Source organism: Falco punctatus, assembly GCF_963210335.1.
Source record: "Falco punctatus genome assembly, chromosome: 4".
Classification (NCBI taxonomy): domain Eukaryota; kingdom Metazoa; phylum Chordata; class Aves; order Falconiformes; family Falconidae; genus Falco; species Falco punctatus.
In genome coordinates this window covers 1,884,995-1,908,431 of record NC_137583.1, presented here as the reverse complement: position 1 = coordinate 1,908,431, position 23,437 = coordinate 1,884,995, and the positions used below count along the sequence as shown (strand labels likewise).

The window sequence follows — 23,437 nt, the reverse complement described above, 5'->3', positions numbered from 1 at the left end:
GTGTTAGAAGCTTTGAAGTCGTGCAGTGTAGATATGGTAGGGGAAGCGTGTATTTCACAAATGAAAGGGAAGGGGTGTGAATAAGGTGGGGAAGTGTTTGGGATGGGTACCTGACGGAATGTGCTGAATGAACCTAGAGCTTTTCTTAAAGCAATGATAAAATTTGTTGTGCGGGAATAGATCAAGTGTCTAGACCAATAACAAATAATGCAGGCTTACTGATGGTTTTTTTTTTTTTAAGTTGCTGTCACATAACTAGCAAGTGCTGATTGTGTCTGCTCAAATGTAGGGTCACGCAGTCCATGTACCTGGATAGTTTTACTAGTCAAGTCTCCACAGCTGAAGAGTTGAGTTTCATGTTCTGATTCTCAAAACACTGAATAAAACAAGACTGAAGTAACTGGATGACTGGATTACCTTTTAAAGCTTAATTTCTAAAGTTTGAGGTACTGAAATGCAAACTGGACTTCAGTGGAAATTTTTTCTCATAAAATGGTGTCTTGATCCGGACCTGAGACTTGATTAGAATGAGAGGAGGTAGTGTAGTGCTAACAGTTGTGAGTGGGAGGAAGAGGAAGCACAGAAATTCACTGTCTTCTTGAAGAGGTGAAATAAGGTATTTTTCCTTGTTTGATAAAAATCTCTTCAGTCAGGCTACAGAATGGCATACAGAATTATACTTTTGCTAAGCTGTGAAGTGGGAGTGTCAAACTAGGTGATAACACCTGAGTCTTGGACAAATGCCTATAGTTTTGTCATTTGAGGTTCTTGACACTTTTGTCTTGGTCCTGTCGTTTGCTATTAGGGGAAAAGGAGGGCAAGATATCTTAATCATCTTGAGTAACATCAAGTAAGGAAGCACTGCGCGAGTTCTGATGTTGTCATACTGCTACAAATAATTTTGTCCGAACTGGATAGGAACTTGTGTTCTTGAAATAGATTTTTCTATGAACAGAATGAGTTTGAAGAAGTTCTAACTGTAAACGTAATGACATTTTTATTTGACTGTTTCAACATATTAGATGGCAGAACCTAGCAAAAACAAACTGCTGGGAGTGAACTTTAATTTGCAAATAGTTTAATGAACAAACTCTTTGGCTATTGCAAGTAACTGGGCATTCCCCTGGGAACTCTTCCTGTGTGGGATGAGGTTTGGCTCTGTGATGAGCTGTTCTCCTGTACCCCTGTAATTACAGCCTTGATTATTTCTGACCCTTAGATCAAAGGGACAGAGGTGTAGGGAAAGTTCCTGTAAATTCTCAACCTGTGTTAAACTGGTTGCAAGTAACAACTGCAACAGTAGCCTCACTGAGTATTTTCTTCACACTTGACGAATGACTATTATCTGGTAATCACTAAATAGTGGTAAAACTGGATCTAATTTTTAAAGGTCTGTATACAAGTAGTCTTTTTTTCTTGTCTTAAATCCCTGGGTATGGCTTTTGCAGCTGATGAACTGGAGGTGATGTCAGGTCCTTAAAGCTGACAGGTAAGACAGGGGAGAAGGATTAAGATGAGGACTTGGGAAAACAAGATACTACTAAAGTTTCCTCAAAGGTGACATCCCTCTGAAGAAGGGTCCTGTGGTGCATGGCAGGCCTTGGAGAAAAATAAAGGAGCGATCAGCTCTAGTTTAACAAAAGAGAATATTGAGTCTTGGAACCTAGCTAGCAGTGTGAAGAAATCAACATGCTTCCTGCCCCCCATGGGTTTAAGACACAAAGCCAGGGAAGGGAAAGGATGTGTTTAAACAAGGCAAGGAGGAGGGAAAAAAAAATGGTTGGGGCACTGCATAAACTTTTGAAAAAAGACTGCTTGTTGTGAAGTATGGTCAGTTATGACTACAGGCAGTCCTGGTCCTGTCCTTAGTCACTGTTCTTGAAAAAAGTTGCTGGAGGAATTGCTTGTGATCAGAACTTCAAGGCAGGGGAAAAGTTTATGTTTGGTCTCTGAACTAGAGAAAAAGCTTTTTGTAAACTCGGGGAATCTTGGCTGTACCTCACACAGCCACTTTTTAAAAGCTTTAAACTAGCTGAAGAATATTGTCGCTTCACTGAAGGTGGGAAGGTCACAGCTGAGTTGGCATCCATGTCCCTGAAACTGTTGTGAAACTTGGCTGGTGCTTGGCAGTTGTGTGGAGGAAGCAAGGCTGTCGGGTCAGCGATGGACTTGCTGGTCCAAACCAGCTCTTGGGCAAACTGCCTTGCAGGGACAACTGTTGTCATGACAAAATTTATCGTAGAGAGATGAACTGTAGTTACTCCTCAAATGCAGAGGCTCAGCAGTGATGACTCATCAGCAAAGTTCCTTGTCTCAAACAAGCTATGTGCTTTATTCTTCAGAGTAACACAAAGTTTGTGCCAACACAAACTGTTCAACCAGATGTTTCCACAGCTGAAACCTTTATGTCCCGCAAAAACGCTGCTCAGAGTCCAGCCGTTTGTGTTCCTCCTGGTGAGGCCTGTGATGAGACCTGCAGGGCCAGTGGAGGAACTTGGTACTTGGCGCAATCTGTACAGCTCTTTTTGTGCTCAGTAAGCCTTAGGCTTGTGTTTGTTGTAAACAACAACAAAATCTTCCCTGGCTGGTATTGTGCTTAAAAGATGCAATACAATACTCCAAATATGGGCCAAAGGTGTGGCCTCTCACCGTGAGACACTGGACGCCAAATGCAACAGTGTGGTCTGCGCGCTGAGCAGAACTGTTTGCTTAACTCTTGCACGTATTTTCCAATGTGCCAAATTCCCAACGCTTGCAGGCAAGCAGGCTTTCAAAAGGGAGCCGGTGCCTTCCGGACCGCCTCTCTTCCTGGAAGCAACCTGCGGCTTCTCGCATCCCTCTCGCTGCGGGCCGCAGTGGTGCTCAGCTGGGGGCGGAGGGGACGCGGATCCAGCCCCTGCCCTTGTGCCGTGCCGGGCGCGCCGCCCCGGGGCGCTGCCTGAAGGGCCGTGAGGTGCGTTTGGCTTCTGTTTGTGTGGGGTCCTGCGAGTGCGAAGGGCAGCCGGTAACCGTCGCGCTGCTGCGGGGAGGGGGCGCCTGGCGGCCGTCAGGCCCGGGACGAGGAGGAGCTGCCGCCAGCGGGGGCGGGGCTCGGGGCAGCGTAGCGAGGTAACGCGGCAGCGCACTTACCCGCGTTGTGTCGGGCGCGGGGGAGGAAACCGGGGGAGCGGGGGGGGGCGGAGCGCGGGAGGGGCCCCCCGCTGCCTCTCGCCGGTGGCAGCGGCGCTACCCACGGTCGCGCGTGGCGGCCGGAGAGGGGCGTGCTGGGGGCGTGGCCCGCCCCCCGGCCTGCGGGGCTCGCCCCTCCGCCAACAAAACAAACACGTCCGGGCCCGTGCGGCCGCCCAATGGCCTCACGCGGTCGGCGTGGCCGCCCCGCCCCGCGCCGCCGCCGCCGCCAATGGGGCCCGGGCCCGCCTGCCAGCCGGGGCTGGGCGAGGCGCCGCCATTGGCCAGGGCCGCGGGGGCCGGGCCGGGGCGGGCGCGGCGGCGCTGGCAGCGGGCCGGGGCGGCGGCGGGGAGGTGCGCGCCAGCCGGGGCGGCCATGAGGACCGAGATCTCCACGGCGGCGGCGTTCGTCACCCGCCTCCTGCGGGCCGCCGGCGGTATCGGCGAGGAGCAGCTGCGGTGCTTCCGGGAGTGCCTGCAGGAGGCGCTGCGCGGTGAGCGGGGGCGGGGGGGGCCGCTCCGCCGCCCGGCCGGTCGCCGCTGCCGCCGCCTCTGCCCCGCGGGGGTCCGGCGGAGCGCAGCCTCCGCGGGCTGACCGGGGCCGCGGTAAAGCGCCTCTTTGTTCCCTCCCGCAGAGCACTACAAGCACCACTGGTTCCCCCTGGTGCCCTCCAAGGGCTCCGGGTACCGGTGCATACGGATCAACCATAAGATGGACCCCTTGATAGGAAAGGCGGCGGGGATGATCGGACTGAGCCACGAGAGACTCTTCCGGCTCTTGCCTAGCGAATTAACTCTTTGGGTCGACCCCTTCGAAGTGTCCTACCGCATAGGCGAAGACGGGTCCATCTGCGTCCTCTACGAAGGTGCCCAGCCCGGGGGGAAGGCGAGCAAACCGCTGGAGGGCAGGACCAGCTGCACGGAGCAGTGGCGAACTGGCAGGGCCAGCCCTTCCAAGAATTACAACATGATGACAGTTTCTAGTTAAAAATTACTACTCCTTGTACAATCATGTCTGTATCCCAGTCTTGTCTGGGTGTAACAGATTTTGGTGTTTTTTTTGGTTTTTTTTAGCTTTAGTTTTTTACCCTATAGTCGTTAAAGGTGTAGTGGTACTGCCAAGTTCTTTGTGGCCAAGGGCTAATGTATAAAGCAGTTCTTTAGACTGCATGTTACTTTCTGGATTGTGTACTGTAAATGCACTGTACAGTCAGTTGATTGGTTTACACATATTTTCAAAGAAGTTTTTGCTATTTGTAATAAAAAGCAATATTGTAGCACTCTTTATGGTGGATTTTAGTCAAGATTAACACTTGCTAAAACATTCCTCGATTTGCAGAGCAATAACATGAAGGGGGGTGGGAAACAGATCTAACAAGCTGCACGTAAATCATTCCAGTGATTTGTCTGCACAGACTTCTCAGGGTCATTCAAGTTTGGCTGTAAGGCACAAATCACAAAAATAACCCTTATTTTTCCTTTTTCAAAGCATGCATTTATTGGAGGGCTGGATTCCATCATGCCCCAGCATCTTGACAAAAAAAAGAGTTGGGGGAATTAGTTTGTCTTGTTATTTCTTAGTTATTGAAGTAGAACAATAAAGACTTGCTCAAACTTCTTTTGACTTCTGTTTTTTTTTTTCCCAGGCCTTTTACATTGCTCTCAAAGCTTACTCTAGCTATTGCTAATCGTCACAGATGGCTTCACAGAAAGGTTTAACTCTGAACATTCATCCTTATTTCAGGTTGCCACGAAATGCTTAGTTCAGTAAAGTTTGCTGGATGTGTGTCTTGAGTAGAGCTGAATAGTCTGCGTAGAGTTGTGTGGGGTTTTTATTCGGTGTGCTGTATCAAACTGAATGGAAGCACTAGTACTCTTAACGTTTGATCTGTTGCCAAAAAATGCTTGAGTTTATTTGGAAATGGGGTTTGCGTTTGTAACTTAAAACCATGTAGGAATCTAGAGCTGAAACGCTGATCATCAATACTGTGTAACTACCTTGAATTTTTTGGAAAGCAAAAACTTGCTGTTAATGTGTTATGCTGAGTTTCTTCTCATTTTGTCACTGTTTCTAATACCAGTTGGGTACAAATTTAGTAAAAGTATCAAATCCAGTGGATTTGATGCAATAACAAATCTTTGTGTTGCTGGTTTCTGCGGAGACTCTTGGTGTTGATACTCAGTAAAGATTCGGTTTACAGATACTGCGTGATTCCTACTCCAAGGAGTGGTTTGTAACCTAGCTATAGAAGGCTGCATAGTGCCTAGCTTTGCTGGTTTTCCTGTAGCTTGGTGTTTGGAGCACGGTTGAATACTTGATGAAAGAGGGCTTTGTCTTGTCTTAGTGTGTCAGGAAAAGAAATAATCTTGCCGTGTGTCAATAACATTGTAGAACATACAGCAAAGGAAGGGGCAAGTCTGGGCAAACTGGAAAGGGTAGAGCTCCAGCTCACAAAGAGTTTTTTTTCTTTGTTGGTGTTAGAAAAAGCTGTGGCTTGCTTCTTGCTGTTTGCCTTATTCTCTTGGAGGCAGGCTTGTCTAGTATTGTTTTTTTTTAGTCTGAATAAAATGCATAGTGCAATTTTCTTAGTAATTAAAACTTTGTAAAAATTAATTATGTGTTTCTAGTCTAGCACTTAAGTTTTTGGCTTACTTTAACAAATGGGTATTAAAAAGGCAATCTGCCACAAGACCTTTATTATATAAGATTTTTTAAAAATCAGTTCTTGCAACATTTTTATTCTCTTAGGGAGATGGTAACACTTCCCCCTTCCCCGCCCAAGAAAATTACCTGCACTGGATATTTATGAATATTTATCCCCTTAGGACCTCTAAGGGACATATTTGACACATTTGTGAGTAATTGAACAGTAACTTTAAATCTGCTATGTATGAGATGCCCTCTGATTAAATTGCATTTGAAAGATGATTTGCCTCACTGCTTGTCATATTAACAACCTATCTGAAAAAAATGTAGTATTAAATTTTTAGCTTAACAGTAGATTTTACATAGCAGTAAACACTTAAAATGGAATTAAAGATGTCTTGGGACATAGGGTATGATTTCCAGATACTGGGTGTGGTTTGACATGAAGTAGGATGCAGCAGGTTGTTCAGATGTTTTTCTTGAGTAGAGAAGAGCCTGGATTAATCCAGCCATGGTGAATTCTGTTGCTTCTTATTAATCCTACCATAAACAGTGGGAAATTCAATATGTTTATATAATATCACATATCAAGTATCCTGTGCTCTCTGCAAGTTTGATATTTATCATTGAACAGGACTTTTTTTAGTGTAATGCAAGTTGAATTTCATATACTTAAGGTACAGCCATAGAGTCGAAGTTGCTCTGCTGACAAGCAGGAAGAGGAGACTGGGGAGCTTGAAGAAAACCCACCAAAGCAAAATAAAATACTTGAGCTGCAAGTAAATACACTGTAATATCTGTGACACCTAGAACTACATTGCTTTGCTTAAAAAAAAACGCGTAAGACCTACTCATGGCACAAAGGCTGTTCTGAGGGAATAGTGCTCTTGGTAGTTAGCCAGGGAGGCTGTTTTTTGAAGGAGGTAAATTAACTTTGTGTTTTCCCTAAAAGGTGATAAGTTTTGTATTTTGCCATGGCAACAAACAAGCCAAAATCTTAACATATTTCAAATGATACACTTGTCACACAAGACCGGCTGCATCTGATCAGTCATGATTTAGAACTGAATGGTTTGGCTTCTATAGGAAGAATTACTGCATAATAGTCGTCTTAAATTAGTAAAAATACATGGAGGAAGGGTTGGTCTGTTTGTTCTCCTGCCTGTTTGTATGAGGATGTGTTAACTATTGGGTAAGTAAAGCTGAAGGAAGAAACATTTACAAGGGAGAAAAAAAATTTGCCTGTTTCTCCAAAACATTGCCTTGCTGTGATGACAAATAACATTTGTCTTTCTGAGTTGTAAGATCCAAATGAGAAAGAAGTTTCTGTTAGCTTATATAGCTTGACCACTTAGGTACTGCAGTTCCTATATATTGCACCTCTGGCTCATCATTTGCACCTAAGAATACAGAGATACATAGTTTTGATCTGAAAGCTTCAAGAGATAAGGGTATGTTCTGTATTTATGTCAGATTTTATTACCTTTAGTGTTAGGTAAGTTCAAATATGCAATCTGGTATGTTTTTTTCAAGGTTTAATTTCTAAACATCGGTGCCCTTATTTCTTTATCCTCCAAATGAAAGGCTTTTCAGTATGACCTCTTCTATGCGGTTTATGCTGCAATTTAACTCCGTTTTTTATTTAAAGGACTAAAAAGATTAAGCTTTTTAAGTTTGAGAATAAATCATTTTTTTCAACTGGGATTTACATACATGCTTTCTGCAAACACTCATTCCATTTTTAATATGTGCATGAGAATGTGTTCTCATGAAATGAGTGCAGTGAACCAACTGATCCGGATCACGCCGTTCCCACCAATTATTTGCCATTCCACCAGCACTGGCAGTACTGTGCTTTACACTTCACTGAGAACAATGTAAAACAACTTGAGATCTAGTACTGATGTGATTGCTAAATATGAAGTCTTTCTCTTAACTCTTAACTCATTTTTAAGTCACATAATACATTTTTGATGGTGTTACTTTTATTTTGACTAGAATGCTGTGTTTTAGGTGAAGTGCCTTACAAAAGCCTAAATAGGTAGTGTTACTGCAATTGCACAAAGGACAAACTCCAGGTACGTTTAACAGGATAGCTTTCTATAAAACCATGATGCTGCTGTTGTCCCTTTAATTATACTTCTTGGTATGAAGTGAATTAATACTTCATTAATTAACGTCCTTTTATATTTAATCCATGATTAGAAGTGTTCTAACTCTCCTGCAAGTTTTAGTTGTTACTTTTTTTATACTGGGACACTTACTTTGGAGAAATTTCCTAGGTATTCCCACGTGCATTGGAAATACACATTGGAGTCCTGCTGATATCCTAAGGCAGTTCTCTTGGGCATTTTTCCTAGAGCTTGTGGTTATGTTTTTCCTTATGAAATACTAAAAATTATTGTATTGATATTATCTGTTTTAGTCATAAGTATATTGGAAGTATTTCATTATACTCATGTAGTACACAGTTATTTGCATTATAAAATATGGATAGGTGATATTTATTGAACATTTACAGCTTTTTGCCTCACTTCAGCAACTTTACTGTCTTCATCTTCTCAGTAGTAGAATTCATTTATGTGCTGATGTATCTGAAAAGGTCATTGCCTTTGCATAGCTGTTTTTTGTAGCTATTTTAAACATGGCTTTTCCTTTCACAATTTTATCTTCAGAATATTTTTTTTTCACTTCACATGTATGTTGACTTTTTTGTTTCACCTTTTGTTTTTATCTTTTTTCCCTTACTGGTATGGTAAATTCAACAGAACTCTAATCTTATCTTAATTTCTGCATTATGTTGTATCAGTGTAGCATCACTACAGTCATCAGTTTGGCTTTGTACTATTCCTCCAGGCTGATGCATATTGCCACAGCGGAGTGGGAAGACTTGTACTGTTGGGTTAACAGGGGTGTTCTGGTTCTTTAGTATTAAGGTTGATACTTTTTACTGTTACCACGCTTTTTATAAAATATTTTTTCTTGTGGTGCCGGAATCACACTTGATAATTGTTATGCTGTAAGAGTAATAGGGCCACCTATTTTTATTGTTCTCTTGCTGGGGACTGAATTTATTCCAGTAATAAATAAGTAGTTATATTTTGCTCTCCATTATAAGGCTATGTAAACATTTTCATTGAGAAGTAAACTGCTGATTTTAGCTTGTAATTTGGGTAACTTGGGGGGGGGCAGCGGAATATATTTTAATTGAAATGGAATTGCATGAAAGAATCTTTCATCTGCTCGGGAGAGTCACTTTGTACTGTGAAATTCAGCTGCCCCTTGTTTGCAATCAGTATGATTAACAGATCTCTAAAAAGTGTCAGGAAGTTATGAGAATGCAAATTAAATTGTGATTTGTGACAAACTTGGTTTTATCATTATTTTAAATGATTGGCCCCCGGATTATTGATGGTAATACTTGTATGGCCTCATTAGCAGAAGAAGCTATAATATCAGTTATTCTCCCAAGCGGTTCTTAAAAATCCAAGGAAACAAAAACTGTAAAAAAGATAAATGTCTGTTCAGTTAAATTAAACAGCAAAGCAGTCTTGAGTCACTGAAGACAGAGTTACAAATACCTCCCGATGAAACAATTGTGTTGTGGTTTAGTAAGAAGAAAAATTGTATCGTAAAATGGTTCTATAATGTTTCAAGCAAACCTCTTGTGCTAAATAAGTACCCATCTTAGAAAAGTAAGTTTTTAATCCTGGAGATATGCCAAGTATGAAAGTTCATCTTTGAAATGGAATATGTTTTTAAAAGAAAAATGCAGGTATGAAAGTACAAACACAGTCTTTGTAGATGCTGTAATGCAGCAACTTTGAACTTTCTAGAGCATAAACTCTTAGAAACTTTATTTGTAGTTCAGTAGTAGCAAAACCAATCAAGTTCATAAAGCAATTTTTACTAGAAAGTTTTTGTGACTGCAGTATGTTTGGGACTGTGCAGTGTAGAGCCCAGTCGTGCAAACTGCTGTTAAACTGAACATCTGACACAAGCTGACACCAGTGACTTTGGCCTCGGGTGACTGGTGTTACTTCTGTGTACCATTCGCAGGATTATCTGCTACATGAATGAAGAATGAACACACAAGAAAACTGAGAAAAAAGCTAGGGTGTACCTGAAAATCCTGTCTGAATGCTGGGCCCCATTTGTTCCAGTAGTTCTAAGTAGCCAGGCGAGCATGTTCACAGAAGCAAGGTTGTTGTATCATCACGCTACGAGTTTTTACACTGAGTGCCAATATGGAACTCTCTCTCTTCCACTGGGGCCCTGAGGAGGAAAGGTACTTGCCTGTTATTTATAAATATTTATGAATAATCACAAATATGTAGGAATTATGTTACTTGCAAGACCTAAGCTTTATTTGGCATGCTGCATATAGGTGAATAAAATACTAATGAGCATTCCTAGTGTACAACATCTTTATATGCAATTCTATTTTAATAACCATACAAATGTGATGTGAATATGCAAATGACACTTTGCACTAGTCCCCTACATGTTATTTATACAGCATCATTAGCATCGGAACAGCATTATGTGAATGCTTCTGTTGCAAATGTGCAACCTGAGGGTTAGATTTGCACATGTAGGAGTGATGGAAAAGAATATAAACTCTAGTGGTTTACGCTTTTTATATATTCTTGGAATGGATTACAACAAAAGCAGACCCTTTAGACTCACCTTCTCTCAGTTGGAATTTAGAATATTGTGTGTTGTTGGGAAGACTGTATTTCTAAGGTTGCAGAAGTAGAATTCTTCTGAAGTGTGTAATGAGATAATGTTTTATTTCATGCTCGAAATAACATGTTACTTGTACTGGTTCTTTCTTGCAGGTAGCATGCTGGTTGGGTTTTTTTTCTGGATATACCAGAGGACAAATGCGTGTCTCACCTGATGGCATGTTAAAAGTTGATACCAGAGTTTTGTCAAAGGGTTTTTTCTCTGGGCGAGGAAAAAGACGTACAAATGTGTTGGGAGAGAGCCACCTTGTTCTTTTTGCCCCAGAGTGTGATGGGCTGATACTGAAGGCGTTGATTATTTTGATAGGGATTGTGATCTATTTTTTCAAGTGGTTGAAGTACGCATGCTAAGATGTCAGTCAAGAGTAATTAATTATGTATCTGAATTTAGTAGTAGTGCTGAGCTTTTAGCGTGGAATTAGCTATTTTGATGGATGGCGGTTTTGCTGAACAAAATTAATTCAGAATCATGAACTGCAGTATTTATAGAACACTTGATTTCATCATTAGTCTTTGTCACAAAATGATGTTTAGCTAATATGTTTTACAGTCTTCAGGTATTTTTTTTCAGTGACTCTGCAACACATTTTAAGCAAGAAAGTTGTTGCTTCTATAGAAGTCAGTAGAATTACTCCTGTTTTAACATTAAAAGCCTTTTGCCTCAAGGCTAGACGAACTTTTCAAGCACCTGCGCTGTTAACTGAGTCCTGTGTATCAGCTTCATGGAGAAACTTTTAGTTTCTGAAGTATCAAATGAAGGTACAATTGTAGCTGGAATTTTAGCTGTTCTGTTTGTGAGTGACTTTACCAGAAAATAAAATAATTTGTCTGTGTTGAGTATAACGACTGTATGTGTGCGCCATATGTCTTGATGGTATATTTAGGGAAAGCTGTGTGTATTGTCTAAAATAAACAGATATTTGTCTCTTTTTCACAAGCCTTTAACATTGATCGTTTTTCTAAATGTGTTCTAAAACACTGAATGTTGAACACTCCATGGAATGAGAACTGAAATACTCTGGGAGTAGTCTGGGAGCAAAAGTTTGCTGAAGTTAAAAGGCTGCGTTTTTTACCTCCCAGTGATTTCTCTGTCCTTCAGATCTTTTCTCCTGACATTTGCTAAACCTTTGCATTGACATGAAGCGAGATTAATGCTCGTTTATTAGCAGACACCATGTCTTGACAACGAACATAAGAATTGGAATAGTAAGCACTGGATTAAAAAGGGAAGATAAATCCGACACTTTGATGAGGCCTTTCTTTCCAGCCATGTTACACCTCTCTTGTTTTCGTACCGGGTTGGCAAGCGTAACACTGTGCTGCGATGCACCTCCTGTATTCTGTTCTTAGCAGCAATAGTATTTTTAAATCACCTAGAATTTACTTTTGCAGAGAGAATTATCTGCTCCAGTGTCACTTCACAAGGATCCATATTGATCCATTGACAATATTGAGATCTGGTATCAGCTTTGTTAACTAAGTGGGGGGCAAATAGTTAAGCTTTTGAAAAAGTTACCTGTAACATACTCCGTATATCAGACAGGATCCTAAAAGCCCTATGTTTTTTCTATACCTTCTGCTATTATGTTCTAGAATATTTGCATTTTTTACAACAGTTGTTTTCCTTGGTAATACTTCAATATTTCTGAAGATTGGATTTTTGGGGATAACAGCTGTTGGGTTATCACTCTAGTAAACTATCTCTTGGTGTGGTTCATTGCCTATAAATTAACTATTTAACATGTTGCTGTGATGAACTGCTTATTATTTCCACTGCTTCAGACATCTAAACAAATTAAAGCTGGAGTTTTGTTTTCAGCTACAGCATCTAAGCTTTATGCCTGTATCTACAGCTAGTTTTAGTCTTACTTAAAACAGCCAGTGAATTAGTAGCCCAAAGAGACATCCTTTTGGTCTTTTTCCCAGTAAGTCTTTTTCATTTGTAATAGAGTTGTCTCCTATTTCATGCTTAGTTTCTAATTTTTAACCTTTTCCTCCCCAAGTATATGCTGAAGTCTTTAATTGGTATTTGATTATCTTCTTGTTTGAAACTTTCAGTTTCTCTTATCTTTTTGTCTGTACCCCACCCTTACCCCCAATTTGTAAATGCTGTTTTCATATCTGAATTCATGTGGCTGCAATCAAACTGTTCTCCGGATTTTCCAGTATTCTTTCCTATGTGTGTCACATCAGTGATGGCTGTTGCCTTGTCCCACCAATGCTTTTCAGTAATTGTTGAACATTTCCATGGTTTCAGTGGAATGGGAAGCCTGTCCCCTAGAGACAGTGTTTTTATATAGAATGTGGAACGGGTTACTGTTTACAGGCTATAATCCTGTGTTCTGACAAATGTTTCGCTGTGCTGCAGAAAAATGGAGGGACTGGAAAAACTTTCATGCAAAATCTAAAGGTAGTTGCCTCTTCATAAGAAGACAAAGCTGAGCTTATGTTGTAATGATTAACAGTGTTGGAGGAATTTTTTTTTTTCTACCTTCATGCTTTATTTATGTAGTTAATGTTTGTATCTTTGTTTATGTTTTGTTGGAAGAGGGACTGTTTGAAATATTTTCATGTAATCCACTTGGCGCCTTTGTGAACATCTCCACATAAAAGCAAATAAAGCAGTAGGTCAGTGTTCTTTCTCTCACATTCATATAAACTCCCCATTCATATAAAAGGGTTCCTGTGTATTTATTTTAATTTAAATGACTTATCAGTAACACTTATTTTACTTTAGACATGATGTTTGGAATTATTGCTTTAGAAAACTGGTGGCAGAAGAATGGTTACTTTTGGTAAGGGTAAATCTTTGTTAGGACCAAAGGTTCTAGTTCATTTTTGCTAGAGATAAAATATCTGTGAAATCAAATGGGTATTTTAAGTTGGTAGTAATATGAAGGAGTGGGCCTGAAAATTTGACAGCAGAAAGGACAATTAACTTTGTATCCTGCATCGTGGTCTAAAAGAACGGTATGATGCTTGGGAAAGTGCTATCATTTGACTTTAATCCTATTATGTACATGGATATGCCTATAATTTTAGGGTCTTGTGAGTATCCTCAACACCTTGTAAAGCTTATCCATATATACAGAGAAAAAAATAACAAAGCTATGCTCATACTGTCCTAGAATATGATATAGCAAGAGTATTTCAGCAGAAAGGAAAATATATCTCATTAAGTACAGCAACTTTGGTTATGAAATAAAGCATCAGTTCTAAAATCTACTGTTATTAAGAGAAAATTCTTGATTGATCAATCTATATGGTTGGGGGGGTTTGTTTTTCAGTTAGCTCTTTGCTCTGTCACTGTGTTCCAGTTACCTTTTGTTTCTGGGATAATGTGTAAGCAGGATTACTTGGCATTCAAGTGAAACACAGTGTTGTCAGTCTTGCAAAGTGATGGGGAATAAAAGTAACCAGGAAATTCAGACTCTTCTCAAAACTTAGAAGGGCCCTTGTGAAATGTTCACGAACTGGAAGTAATACATTTGGGGGAAGACTAAAAGCTTAGAGGATAAGATCCATGTTTGTCCTTTTACTTGGAACAATCATAGAATGATCCTCATAACAAGGATCTTCTAATAAATAATTTTTATACCTCAGGGATTCTCAGTTCTCCAAGAAGGTTAATGTATGTATAACTCGTATGGCTATACAGAATACAGATAACTACTGGTTAGGCTGTGTTCCTTTTTTGAATAATTGCTGCAAGCAGCTTCCGGTGAGTCATATTTTGGCTGGTGTAATTATAGGATATTCCTGAAATGGCATTTTTCTCTTTGAATCGATGTGGAGCCAAGCCTCTTTACATGACTGTGTTTAATAGCCTCGTGCCCTTGATAAAGAATTAGTCATGGTACGATTTTGACATCATAATAAATTATGTTCTGGGACTAATCTCTGCAACGCAATTTGCATGCAAAAATAACAGTTCAGGCTTATGGCCTCTGATATTCTGCATGTTTCTTGTTTGCTTCTGTTTTCCTTTCTTCCACTTTTTAAGTGCATCTTTATAACTGCCATCTGGATGCTCATTCCTGTGTTAAGTTTTTTCCTTTTGTTTGTTTCCATCGACTTGTAACCTCTTCCTGTGTATCTAAAGTCTCACATCTGAGCGTAGACTTTGAAATAAAGTGCCTGACTTTCAGAAGCGTTAAGTGAATGCAGAGCCTTCCAACTGGAATGGGAACCGGAACCGACCAGCCCTTTGAAAAATGAATGAGAACAGTCTTGTCTAAAGGAAGTATGAAATTGTGAAGTCAAGGTAATTCAGGTAATCTGAGTGACCCATGTTCTTTAAAATCCTTTTCATTATTCCATTATCTTGATTGCAGACAGTCATTATAGCTTTGACTTTGGCAAAACCAAATTGTATTAACTTTAGGCCACTATCTTGAGAGAACACGAGGCTAACAGACCACATAGGGATAAGGAAAATACGTGTAAGATCCCCTGGCCTTGGCAAGTAAGGAAACCTGTGAATAAGACACATAACGGCAATAAAGGTAATGACCAGTTGTTTGGAAAGGTAGAAAGGTCTGCAGGAGGGAAGAAACAGGACGGATCCAGTGGTAGGTACACTTGTGCCTGGCCTCATACCTTGCATTGGTGACTTAACTCCCTGGCTTGACCTTGGACTTGCCTCATCACTACAGGTGGCCTGGGCCACCGTCACCAGGCCTGCTCAGCCCCTCTTGCTCAGGTCCTGCAGGACTGCACCCCTTAACGCTGTTCCTTGCTGGGGTGCCTTGCTGTCACCCCGGCTCCTGGCCAGCCCCCTTTGCAGAGCCAGCCCCTCTCGCTCCCGGACTGCTGCAGCACAGCTGGGGCAGGGGCGAGGGCCCGAGCTGACGTGCAGCCCCTGAGCCCGCAGCAGAGGTCCAAAGGTGGCTTCTTGCAGCTGTGCCGCCTCCACCAGCTCTCAAACCACACGGCTGCACTGCATCAGAGCTGCGCCTAAACCTGGGGGGGTGGGGGGAGAAGGATTGTGGAGAAGGCTGGATGGCAGGCTGGTGCTCAGCAGCCAGCCCATGCCAACGTTAATATTATGTGTCTATGTCTGCAGGCGTTAAGATTTAAATTCCATTTAGACTAAAAAGGCAGCAAGACATATCCTTAACTTCAGGGTGACCTGCTATCCCGTACTGTTTCCCACTAAACTCTCCATGACTGTTTCAGTGTTAATGCTTCTTAATGAAAAGTTTAATCTGTAATGAGATAAACTCGGAATATCTTTAACAAAAAAAGAACAGCAAAAATCTCCATAAAACTTTTGCTTGAAACTAATAGTCCGATAGCTGATCAGGAACACTGAATTTTCAGTAAAATGACAAGAAACTTAAAACTAAATAATGTGAAGCCTGTGAGCAATCTCTTTAGACATGTTTGTCTATATTAATGAACAGGAGCTAGAAAGCACAATCAGAGCTTCTCCTTTTAATGAGTTATCTGGGAGATCCAGTCATCTGAGGAGTGTGTGCAAATGTTTTTGCTGCTCCTACACTATATAGTGTAACAGCAAAAAACCCCAAAACACAACTGTGTAGATTTTATTGTATGAAGTATGGGAGATGTAAGTGTGTTTGGGGGAGGGGAGAAGACAAGTATTAGACTGTGTGTAGACACCTGATAGTATCTCCTCAAACCAGTAGATGAGGCTGTTTCCTGTTACATCTAGTTTGCAACACTGGAAAACTGTGTGGCAGACAAATTATTAATAATGATCAATTGGGTTCTTAGAGAAAAGCAATTTTCAATTTTATTTTTATCATCAGTGCTTTTCAGACACATCCAGAAGTAGATAAAGCAATTAGGTGAACAACTGCTGCAAAGAGAGAAACTGGAAACCCAGCCCATTTTATTTATATAAATATATACCTACTTTGTAATAAGTAGCTTTAAGATTTACCAATCCCTTCCTGTCTTGCTCTCAGTTTGGTATTAATAGATTTGCTTCTAAAACATACCGCTACTGGAGCCTCATGAACCAAATCATATTTAAAAAAAGAAAACGCAACAAACGTTTGTGTCCATTATTTTTCCTGCTTTTGTTAGATTATCTCCTCTTTCTGGATGCATATTTGTGGCTGAGGGACAAATATTACAATTCAAATTATTTTTGGTCTGTCTGCTGTCTTCATTTTGTGTCAGGTAGCAGGATTGCTCTAATGGATTTTACAATTATGTTTCTAGTGGCTACAAGCATATCTCATCACCGTTCTTTAATTGTAAAGAAATGTCTGTCTCCAGATATGATTCTGTAAATGTCTTTTTTGCACTCTAACTTGGTATCGCAAATTCATAAATAGGTTGAAAACCAGCCATCATGTAGAACCTTGAGGTGTATTTTTGAATTATGCATTCATGCCACATGGATTTGTCCCTTCCAAGATGCCAAGCCTTGTGTGAAAGGGGCTTCACTGCTCTTCGGGCCTGAAGTGTAGAATTTGATCTAGAATTTGTGCTCACTCAGTCATCTTAAATTTAATTCCTCAAAAAGCTTGACTTGAGAGATCTAGAACATCTTTCTTTTGGTATATTTATTTTCCTGTCACTGTTAGGAATAGTTCTTCTTTTCCAAGTTTTTTTTTCCCCCTAGAAATCTATTGGAAAGGTATGAGATGTATACTTGTTACTTATAGTTATGCTTTTGTTCAAAGTGAGATACTGTCATAAAGACATTATTGCAATGGATGTTATTTTACACATGGTTTTGGCAAACATTCACTCAAGAAGATCTCATAATCACTTGTTAAATACCCATGTCATTTCACCTTAATCAAGATAATTTATTTGAAATAGCTGTTTTAATCAATAAAAGCTTAGTTTAGAGGCATGTCTGATCATTGATGCTCTGATAATGCAGATAATTTCAACTGTCTTAAGATCTAGCAGTAAAGGGATGGCAGAAATCTAATACATGGGGTTTTTTTCCTGGGGGAGAAAAAAAAACAACCCAAAAACCTGTGAGTGACAGCTCATGGACTGCTCAATGAGTGTTACAGTTCTTTCTCACAAAACATTTCTTTGGTGTTGTGCTCTACTGCTTTTTCAGGGCACACCTAGAAATATCTGTCCATTCTGTGCGTTTTCTTTTTCCCTTGAAAGCCCCCTCACACACACCCCCCCTTCATGCTGCCGGGAGGTTCTGCAGCACTGCTGAAAGTAGTTTCATAATCAGCTTAATCTGATCTGAAAATGAGCTAGCAACAAAATGCCTAATCCTGCACTCCCCACCGGTTTTGGTTGTGTTCCCATTCCTTCTTTCATGATGGCTGGAGGACTTGTCTGGCTATGCAATGTGTCACACTGGTTTGCTGAGTCAACTAAAGAAAAACAAGAAAAAAACATCCCGCTCGGGAAAGCCTTGACCATTCATTTGATGAATAATCTGCTCTAATGTGCCACATGGGTGTAAATGTGCTGAGGGCAATGTGAGGGTACGTGGCCTGATTTGAAAAGGAGAACAAGATCCCCCTTTTGAGATAGCATAGCATTTATATTAACTTCTGTGCTTGTGAAACTGTGTTGTATCTGTGTTCATGTATTGCAGATGACAGAAAATCTGATGTTTAAAATCTGAGAAAATGTCTCTTTCAAATACAGGTTCTCTTTATTAATTTCAATCAGGGTGACTCCAGTAAACTGGGTTCTTTGAGCGAGTTGGCTGGGGAGGGAGCATTCATTCTGTATGCTGCCGTCAGCTAACAGAGATCACTCCAAAACTATTAACACTACAGTCAATCAAATGTGGTCTGGATTAAGGAATTACGTCTCCTAAAGTATTGATAGCTGTGTCAGGGAACATAAATGTGAATTTATCTGTAAATGTACAAAAGAAACTGCTGCTCAGTTCTTCTGTACCGGCCCCAGATCCTGTTACAGAGTTTGGTGTTTCTGGGTATAAACTGAAGCGTAACATGTCACTGGTTTACGTAAATTTGTGATTTGTTTTCTGGAGACCTTGTACTCTGTTTGTTATTAAATTATTGAATTAAAAGTTTTAGCTGGGAAGGTTTCAAGGTTATTCCACAGAAGTGTGTTGCCAAATGATGGCAGTTTAGCTAAAAACCAGATTAATATACATGTTCTCTTCCCTATTTAAAGGTGATCACATTGGGCTTGTGTCAAAAAGGAGTTTAAGACGTGCTTTCCTTTGGCCGATCAAGTGTCCAAGGACCAAACACGGAGTTAGGGTCTGTTTGTGGTGTTGCAAGAGGGTGGCTGATCATGAGCGAACAGTTTCACATTAACAGCAAAGTATCTGCACCAAGAAGTGTTAGCCTGTCCTGAAAGCCACAAAAATATTGCTTCTGTGTGACTTCTGACCAGGCTCCTGCGTCTGCTCTGGCAGTCTGCTTTCACCTCTTTACGTAAAGAGCATTTTGTTTTCCAGTTGCTGGTATGTCACTTAATAGAAGGCAAGACCTAAAAGCCGTTTATCCCTTCCTCTTCCCCTCCTCGCCCACAGGAACAAAGGCTCTAAGAACAGGCCTCAGGTGGGCTTGGGCTTGTGCCATTCGGGTTTAATACCCTGCCAAAGCTAGTAGGATTTCACCATAGCGTTCCGCTTTAGAGACCTCCTATGCTTTCTAATGAGATCTTTTCCATGTATTTTCTCTTACTGGTCCTAAAAATTCACAACACTGTTCTTTGGTTTTTTTGGGGGGGTTGGGTTGCCCCCTCTGGTAATTAGTTGTATTTCTTTCTCAATAAATGTTCAGGACTCTGGTGCATGGAAAACAGTATTTAACTACCTTGTCTATATTTTAAAAAGTATTGTCTGTCTTGGCAATTGTTTGGAGTTATATATAATGTACAGAGAAGTTATTATTTATGCCATGTCTGTAACTTCATTTCCTCTCTCTGACTGTATGTAGCAATTAAAACTCTTAGTAGTTATAATGTCTGTTTATCTGCATCTGTGGTTATTGATGGCTGGCTGCATTTGTGCAAACTCTTGTCTGTTAACAACATACATGTGGCTTTATCTTCACTAACCTTAAGTCACCTTTTGTACTACTTACAGTCCTATTCCTGAAGCCACTAACTTGCTTAGTCTGTAAAATACTTTATTGTGGCTCAAAGTACCATATATGCTTTCTAAAAAAGCCATCAAATGGCACACTTCAGTCCTATTTTTTTTTTCCTTTGTTGGGTGACTGTTTCTCAGTCAGAGATGGTGAAATGACAGTTGGAGCATGACATTTCCCACATTTCTGGTATGTGTATGAAATTACATAAATAAACCATGGATTCAAGAAAAAACTATGTCAATGAGCAGTGGTATCATACTGATAATAGAAAAAAAGCAAAACTTTAAAATTTTAATGAGGTGTTGAGTTACATAAGTATACTCCATTTTTGATGGTCTGAGCATAGTAAAAATATAAAACTGTCAGTCTTATTTAAACATAACTGCATTTTTTTTAAACTGAAAATGGTGCAGTAGTTAAAAACAGTAATAGTATTTTGTAGCACAACTTCATTGTTGTATTATCGTGTCCATTCAGTGTTCTTGGACTCACTGCCTTGAATTTGTGATCTTTAAACCTAATTTCTCCAGGCAGACATTTCTAGGTCCCCAGAAAGGATCTTTTGTGTAATGCTTACTCTTTTCATAAAGACTAAAATATCTTCTTTTTATAGAAACCTTTCATTTTAGGAACCTGGAGAACTAAGATGTAGCGATTATCACAAAAATCCTTCTCATAAGCTTACAAGACCTTTGTATTCTTGATATCTCATTTTATCATGAGTCTCAAGTAATGCTATTGTTTTTTTTCCTCAGCTCTGTATTTAATGAACTTTTTATATCCATCAGAATATTAACAAGAGATACTTGCCTGATACTTCCCCCCTAACCTCCTACACCCCCCACCCCCCACCCCCAGCAAGTGAATACATGCACTGTATTTACCCTTTCATTCTCATTCCTTGGTAAACTTAAAAGTTGTAGAAGACGGCATCTGTGAGAGTCCAGCGCTGACAGCTCAGGGGCATGCCTGGCAGGACACAGCAAGGTTAAAGCTGAATTTGGGAGGGGAATTGTGTTTTGGTGGGCATTGGCAGAGTAATGATCTCCACGGCAGGCACGAACCAGGGGAGCTGCCATGAATAAACTGAAGATGTGAAGTCAGTGCCGTAGTTTAAATGCCATTTAAAAACAAGCAAAAACTACAGACATGGAATGGTAGAAGGTAGGCTGGGAAGAAATTTTGTATTAGTTAATGTATTTTTGTCTGTCATCCTCATGTAAAGAGACAGGATTGGTGTTTTCTCATTTTTACTTGCAAATCTGTTTGACAGTAGCCTTATGTCTCAGTATTTTATAAGCTTGTTCTTAATGTCATATGATCTGTGATCTTGGGCCACTTAATCTTTTATTTGAGAATATCTACACAATTAAGTATAGTGTACCCACTGATTTAAAATCTATAGATAATATACGTTTTGTTTTGGGTTTGTTTTTTTTTTTTTTTTTTGTATTCCCAACACTGAAGAGTCCCAAGAAACAGAAATCGTGGCATAAAGCATAGCCACCCAGTGCAGTTACAGGACCCAGAGAAAACTAAATGTATTTCAGGCCTGTGGTGCTCTCCTGACTCCTTCACATTACATCAAAAAATAAATGGTGGGGGATTAAGTGTGAGCTGTGGAACTGAAGGTGGGATTACCTTATGCATTCCTGATGCAGCTCTAAACTAGCTTAGTTACATACCAAAATATCACAGAACACCTGGTCATCTACTGGGATACTCAGGTGGATTTTTGACGGTTGCTGAGCTCTGTGCTAGCAGCCCTCAAGGTAGCGAATCAAAACCAATCCAGGTACGCCCATACAAGTTGTAGTTAACCACAGGATTCCATATTAGTGGAATTCCACTTAAGCAATGCTTCAGTGTTATTAACGGCTCAAAAACTTAAGCTATTTCAGTTCAAGCACATTGTAGATAATACCTGATAATATTTAAAAACTGATAATGCAGAGAGAAATATGTTAATAGGCTTTTGTCCCTCCAGTTCCCAAGTTTTACCAATGTGTTTTCCAAATGCTCCTGCAATGTGCCCAAGTGGTAGTTCTGCCCCATGGAACGCTGGAGGAAAAGGTGAAGAGACCTGCTAGAGAGAGAGAGACTGTCTTAAACTCAGGTGTTCTCGGCGTGTTTGCCCTAGCACTCGGAACCTCTGCTTTATTTTTTCCTCTATAGATGTACATTTTTCAGAAGTATGAAGGAATGGAAAATCAATCAACTTGCTATACTAGAGTTCCTTCGTAAAGTTGAGGCAAGTTATTTTTGCCATTGCAAGACAACATCGATATTCTTTACCTTTGTATTTCTCCATGTAAGCCTCCTAAGGGTGCACATACTGTTTCTCTGAAGTACGGCTCATTTTTAATGCAGGTATCATATTTACCTTACAATCCACAATCTTACTCAGTCCTGAGTGAAACTTCTTTGTAATGCTTTTGGTAAGTCAGGATAAGTATGGTAAATTCTTGTGGTTTATATATCCATGTGTTGTTATGCAACAGCAACTTTGCAAACACAGGTGACAAGAAACATACTGTGAACACCCCTGTCATTATTTTCATCTTTATTAAATGGCCAAAGGAGCAGGGACTTGTGTTTCCTTTTTCATTTTCACATAGGTGCATATAGGATAATATTAAATAAAAAGTCAAGTGCTTATCAATCAGTATTTTGGCAAAAAGAAAGTATAAATTTTTAACTCTCATTTTTTGTTATAGTTCTAGTGAAGTTAAATGCTAAATGATGAGTTACAGCACCACACATTTAAAAAAAGATCAATGACTCATTGCAGATTTATGCAGGTTTTATTTTCAGCCTTCTAGGTGCATCTTCCCTCTTTAAAAAACAAAACGGCATCATTTTATTTGCTTTGACTTTTTTTAAAAAAGATACCGAGTCAAATTTGGCTACTATCCAAATGATACAAATGTTCATTAAACAGAGGAAAACTCGCAAGTGTTGGTTACCTTCTGATATGCCAGTTTGGATATCCCTCATGGAGTGAGTGCCTTGTGCCGGAGAGGAAAAGGGCAAGTTTCAGAGAGCCCAAGTAACGTGATATGTTAATTCATGTTAATTGCTGCCAGTAGTCAGAAGTCATAGGGATAAAATTGACTGGATTAAGGGATCGAGAATTTAATCCTCTGTCTGTGATGGGGAATTTGGGTATGCAGGTGACCCGTGTTAGACGTACTGCATGTCATCTATGCGAGTTCACGTACATGGGCGGTGAGCCGCTCTGTGGAGCTACGTTGAACCCTTCTGGTAATTCTAAGGAAAACAGCTTACTGGTTTAATCAGTCGTGAATGGATCCCTTTTCTTATTTACAGCGGTAACCTCTCTACCGGGTGTGTGAAAGCCCTGGTGCGTCTGACGCGCGAAGCGGACCAGAGACACGCCGAGGAGGGCAACCACGAGCCAGGACCGCGCAGGAAGCAGCCCGCACGCTGAACGCCGCGTTACTGCTGCCAGCCTCTGACCATCCGCACGGCCCGCGCCGCGGGTGCGGGGCACCGGTGCGAGGCCTCAGCGGCGGCTCTGCCCCCGGCGCTGCGCTGCGGCTGCCGCCCGCCGGGCCCGAGCGGGGGGCCCCGGCCCGGCCCTGCCGCTTCCTCCCGTCGCCCACGACTCCGAAACGGCGAGCGTCCGGGCTGGGCGCCTGGCCGCGGCACCTGCGGGGCCTCTAGGGGGCTCCGCCGCCCGGGGCGGCCCGGGCTGTGGGACGAGACCGGGAGCTGCGTCTCGGCTTCCGCCCCGCTCAGCGATGGCGGCGGGCGGAGCTGCCCGGCGCTAAGATGGCCGCCCGGCGCGCGCGCGGTGGCGCGGGCCGGCCCCGCCT

General features: G+C 41.1%; 1 protein-coding gene and 1 long non-coding RNA gene across 2 annotated transcripts; one reads left to right on the top strand and one right to left on the bottom strand.

Moving 5' to 3' along the window:
* Positions 1 to 2,987: 2,987 nt before the first annotated feature.
* Positions 2,988 to 4,786, top strand: LOC308063003 (protein BTG1-like). Its single transcript, XM_080385376.1, has 2 exons — positions 2,988 to 3,662; positions 3,804 to 4,786. The coding sequence occupies exons 1-2, from the start codon at positions 3,401 to 3,403 to the stop codon at positions 4,154 to 4,156; spliced, it is 615 nt and encodes a 204-aa protein (XP_080241502.1). The 5' UTR covers positions 2,988 to 3,400; the 3' UTR covers positions 4,157 to 4,786.
* LOC308063004 lies at positions 4,567 to 20,521 on the bottom strand. Its single transcript, XR_013927791.1, has 2 exons — positions 20,483 to 20,521; positions 4,567 to 15,525 (listed from the first exon to the last, which is right to left on the bottom strand). It is a non-coding gene; the product is annotated as an uncharacterized lncRNA (long non-coding RNA).
* Between the last annotated feature and the right edge of the window lie 2,916 nt (positions 20,522 to 23,437).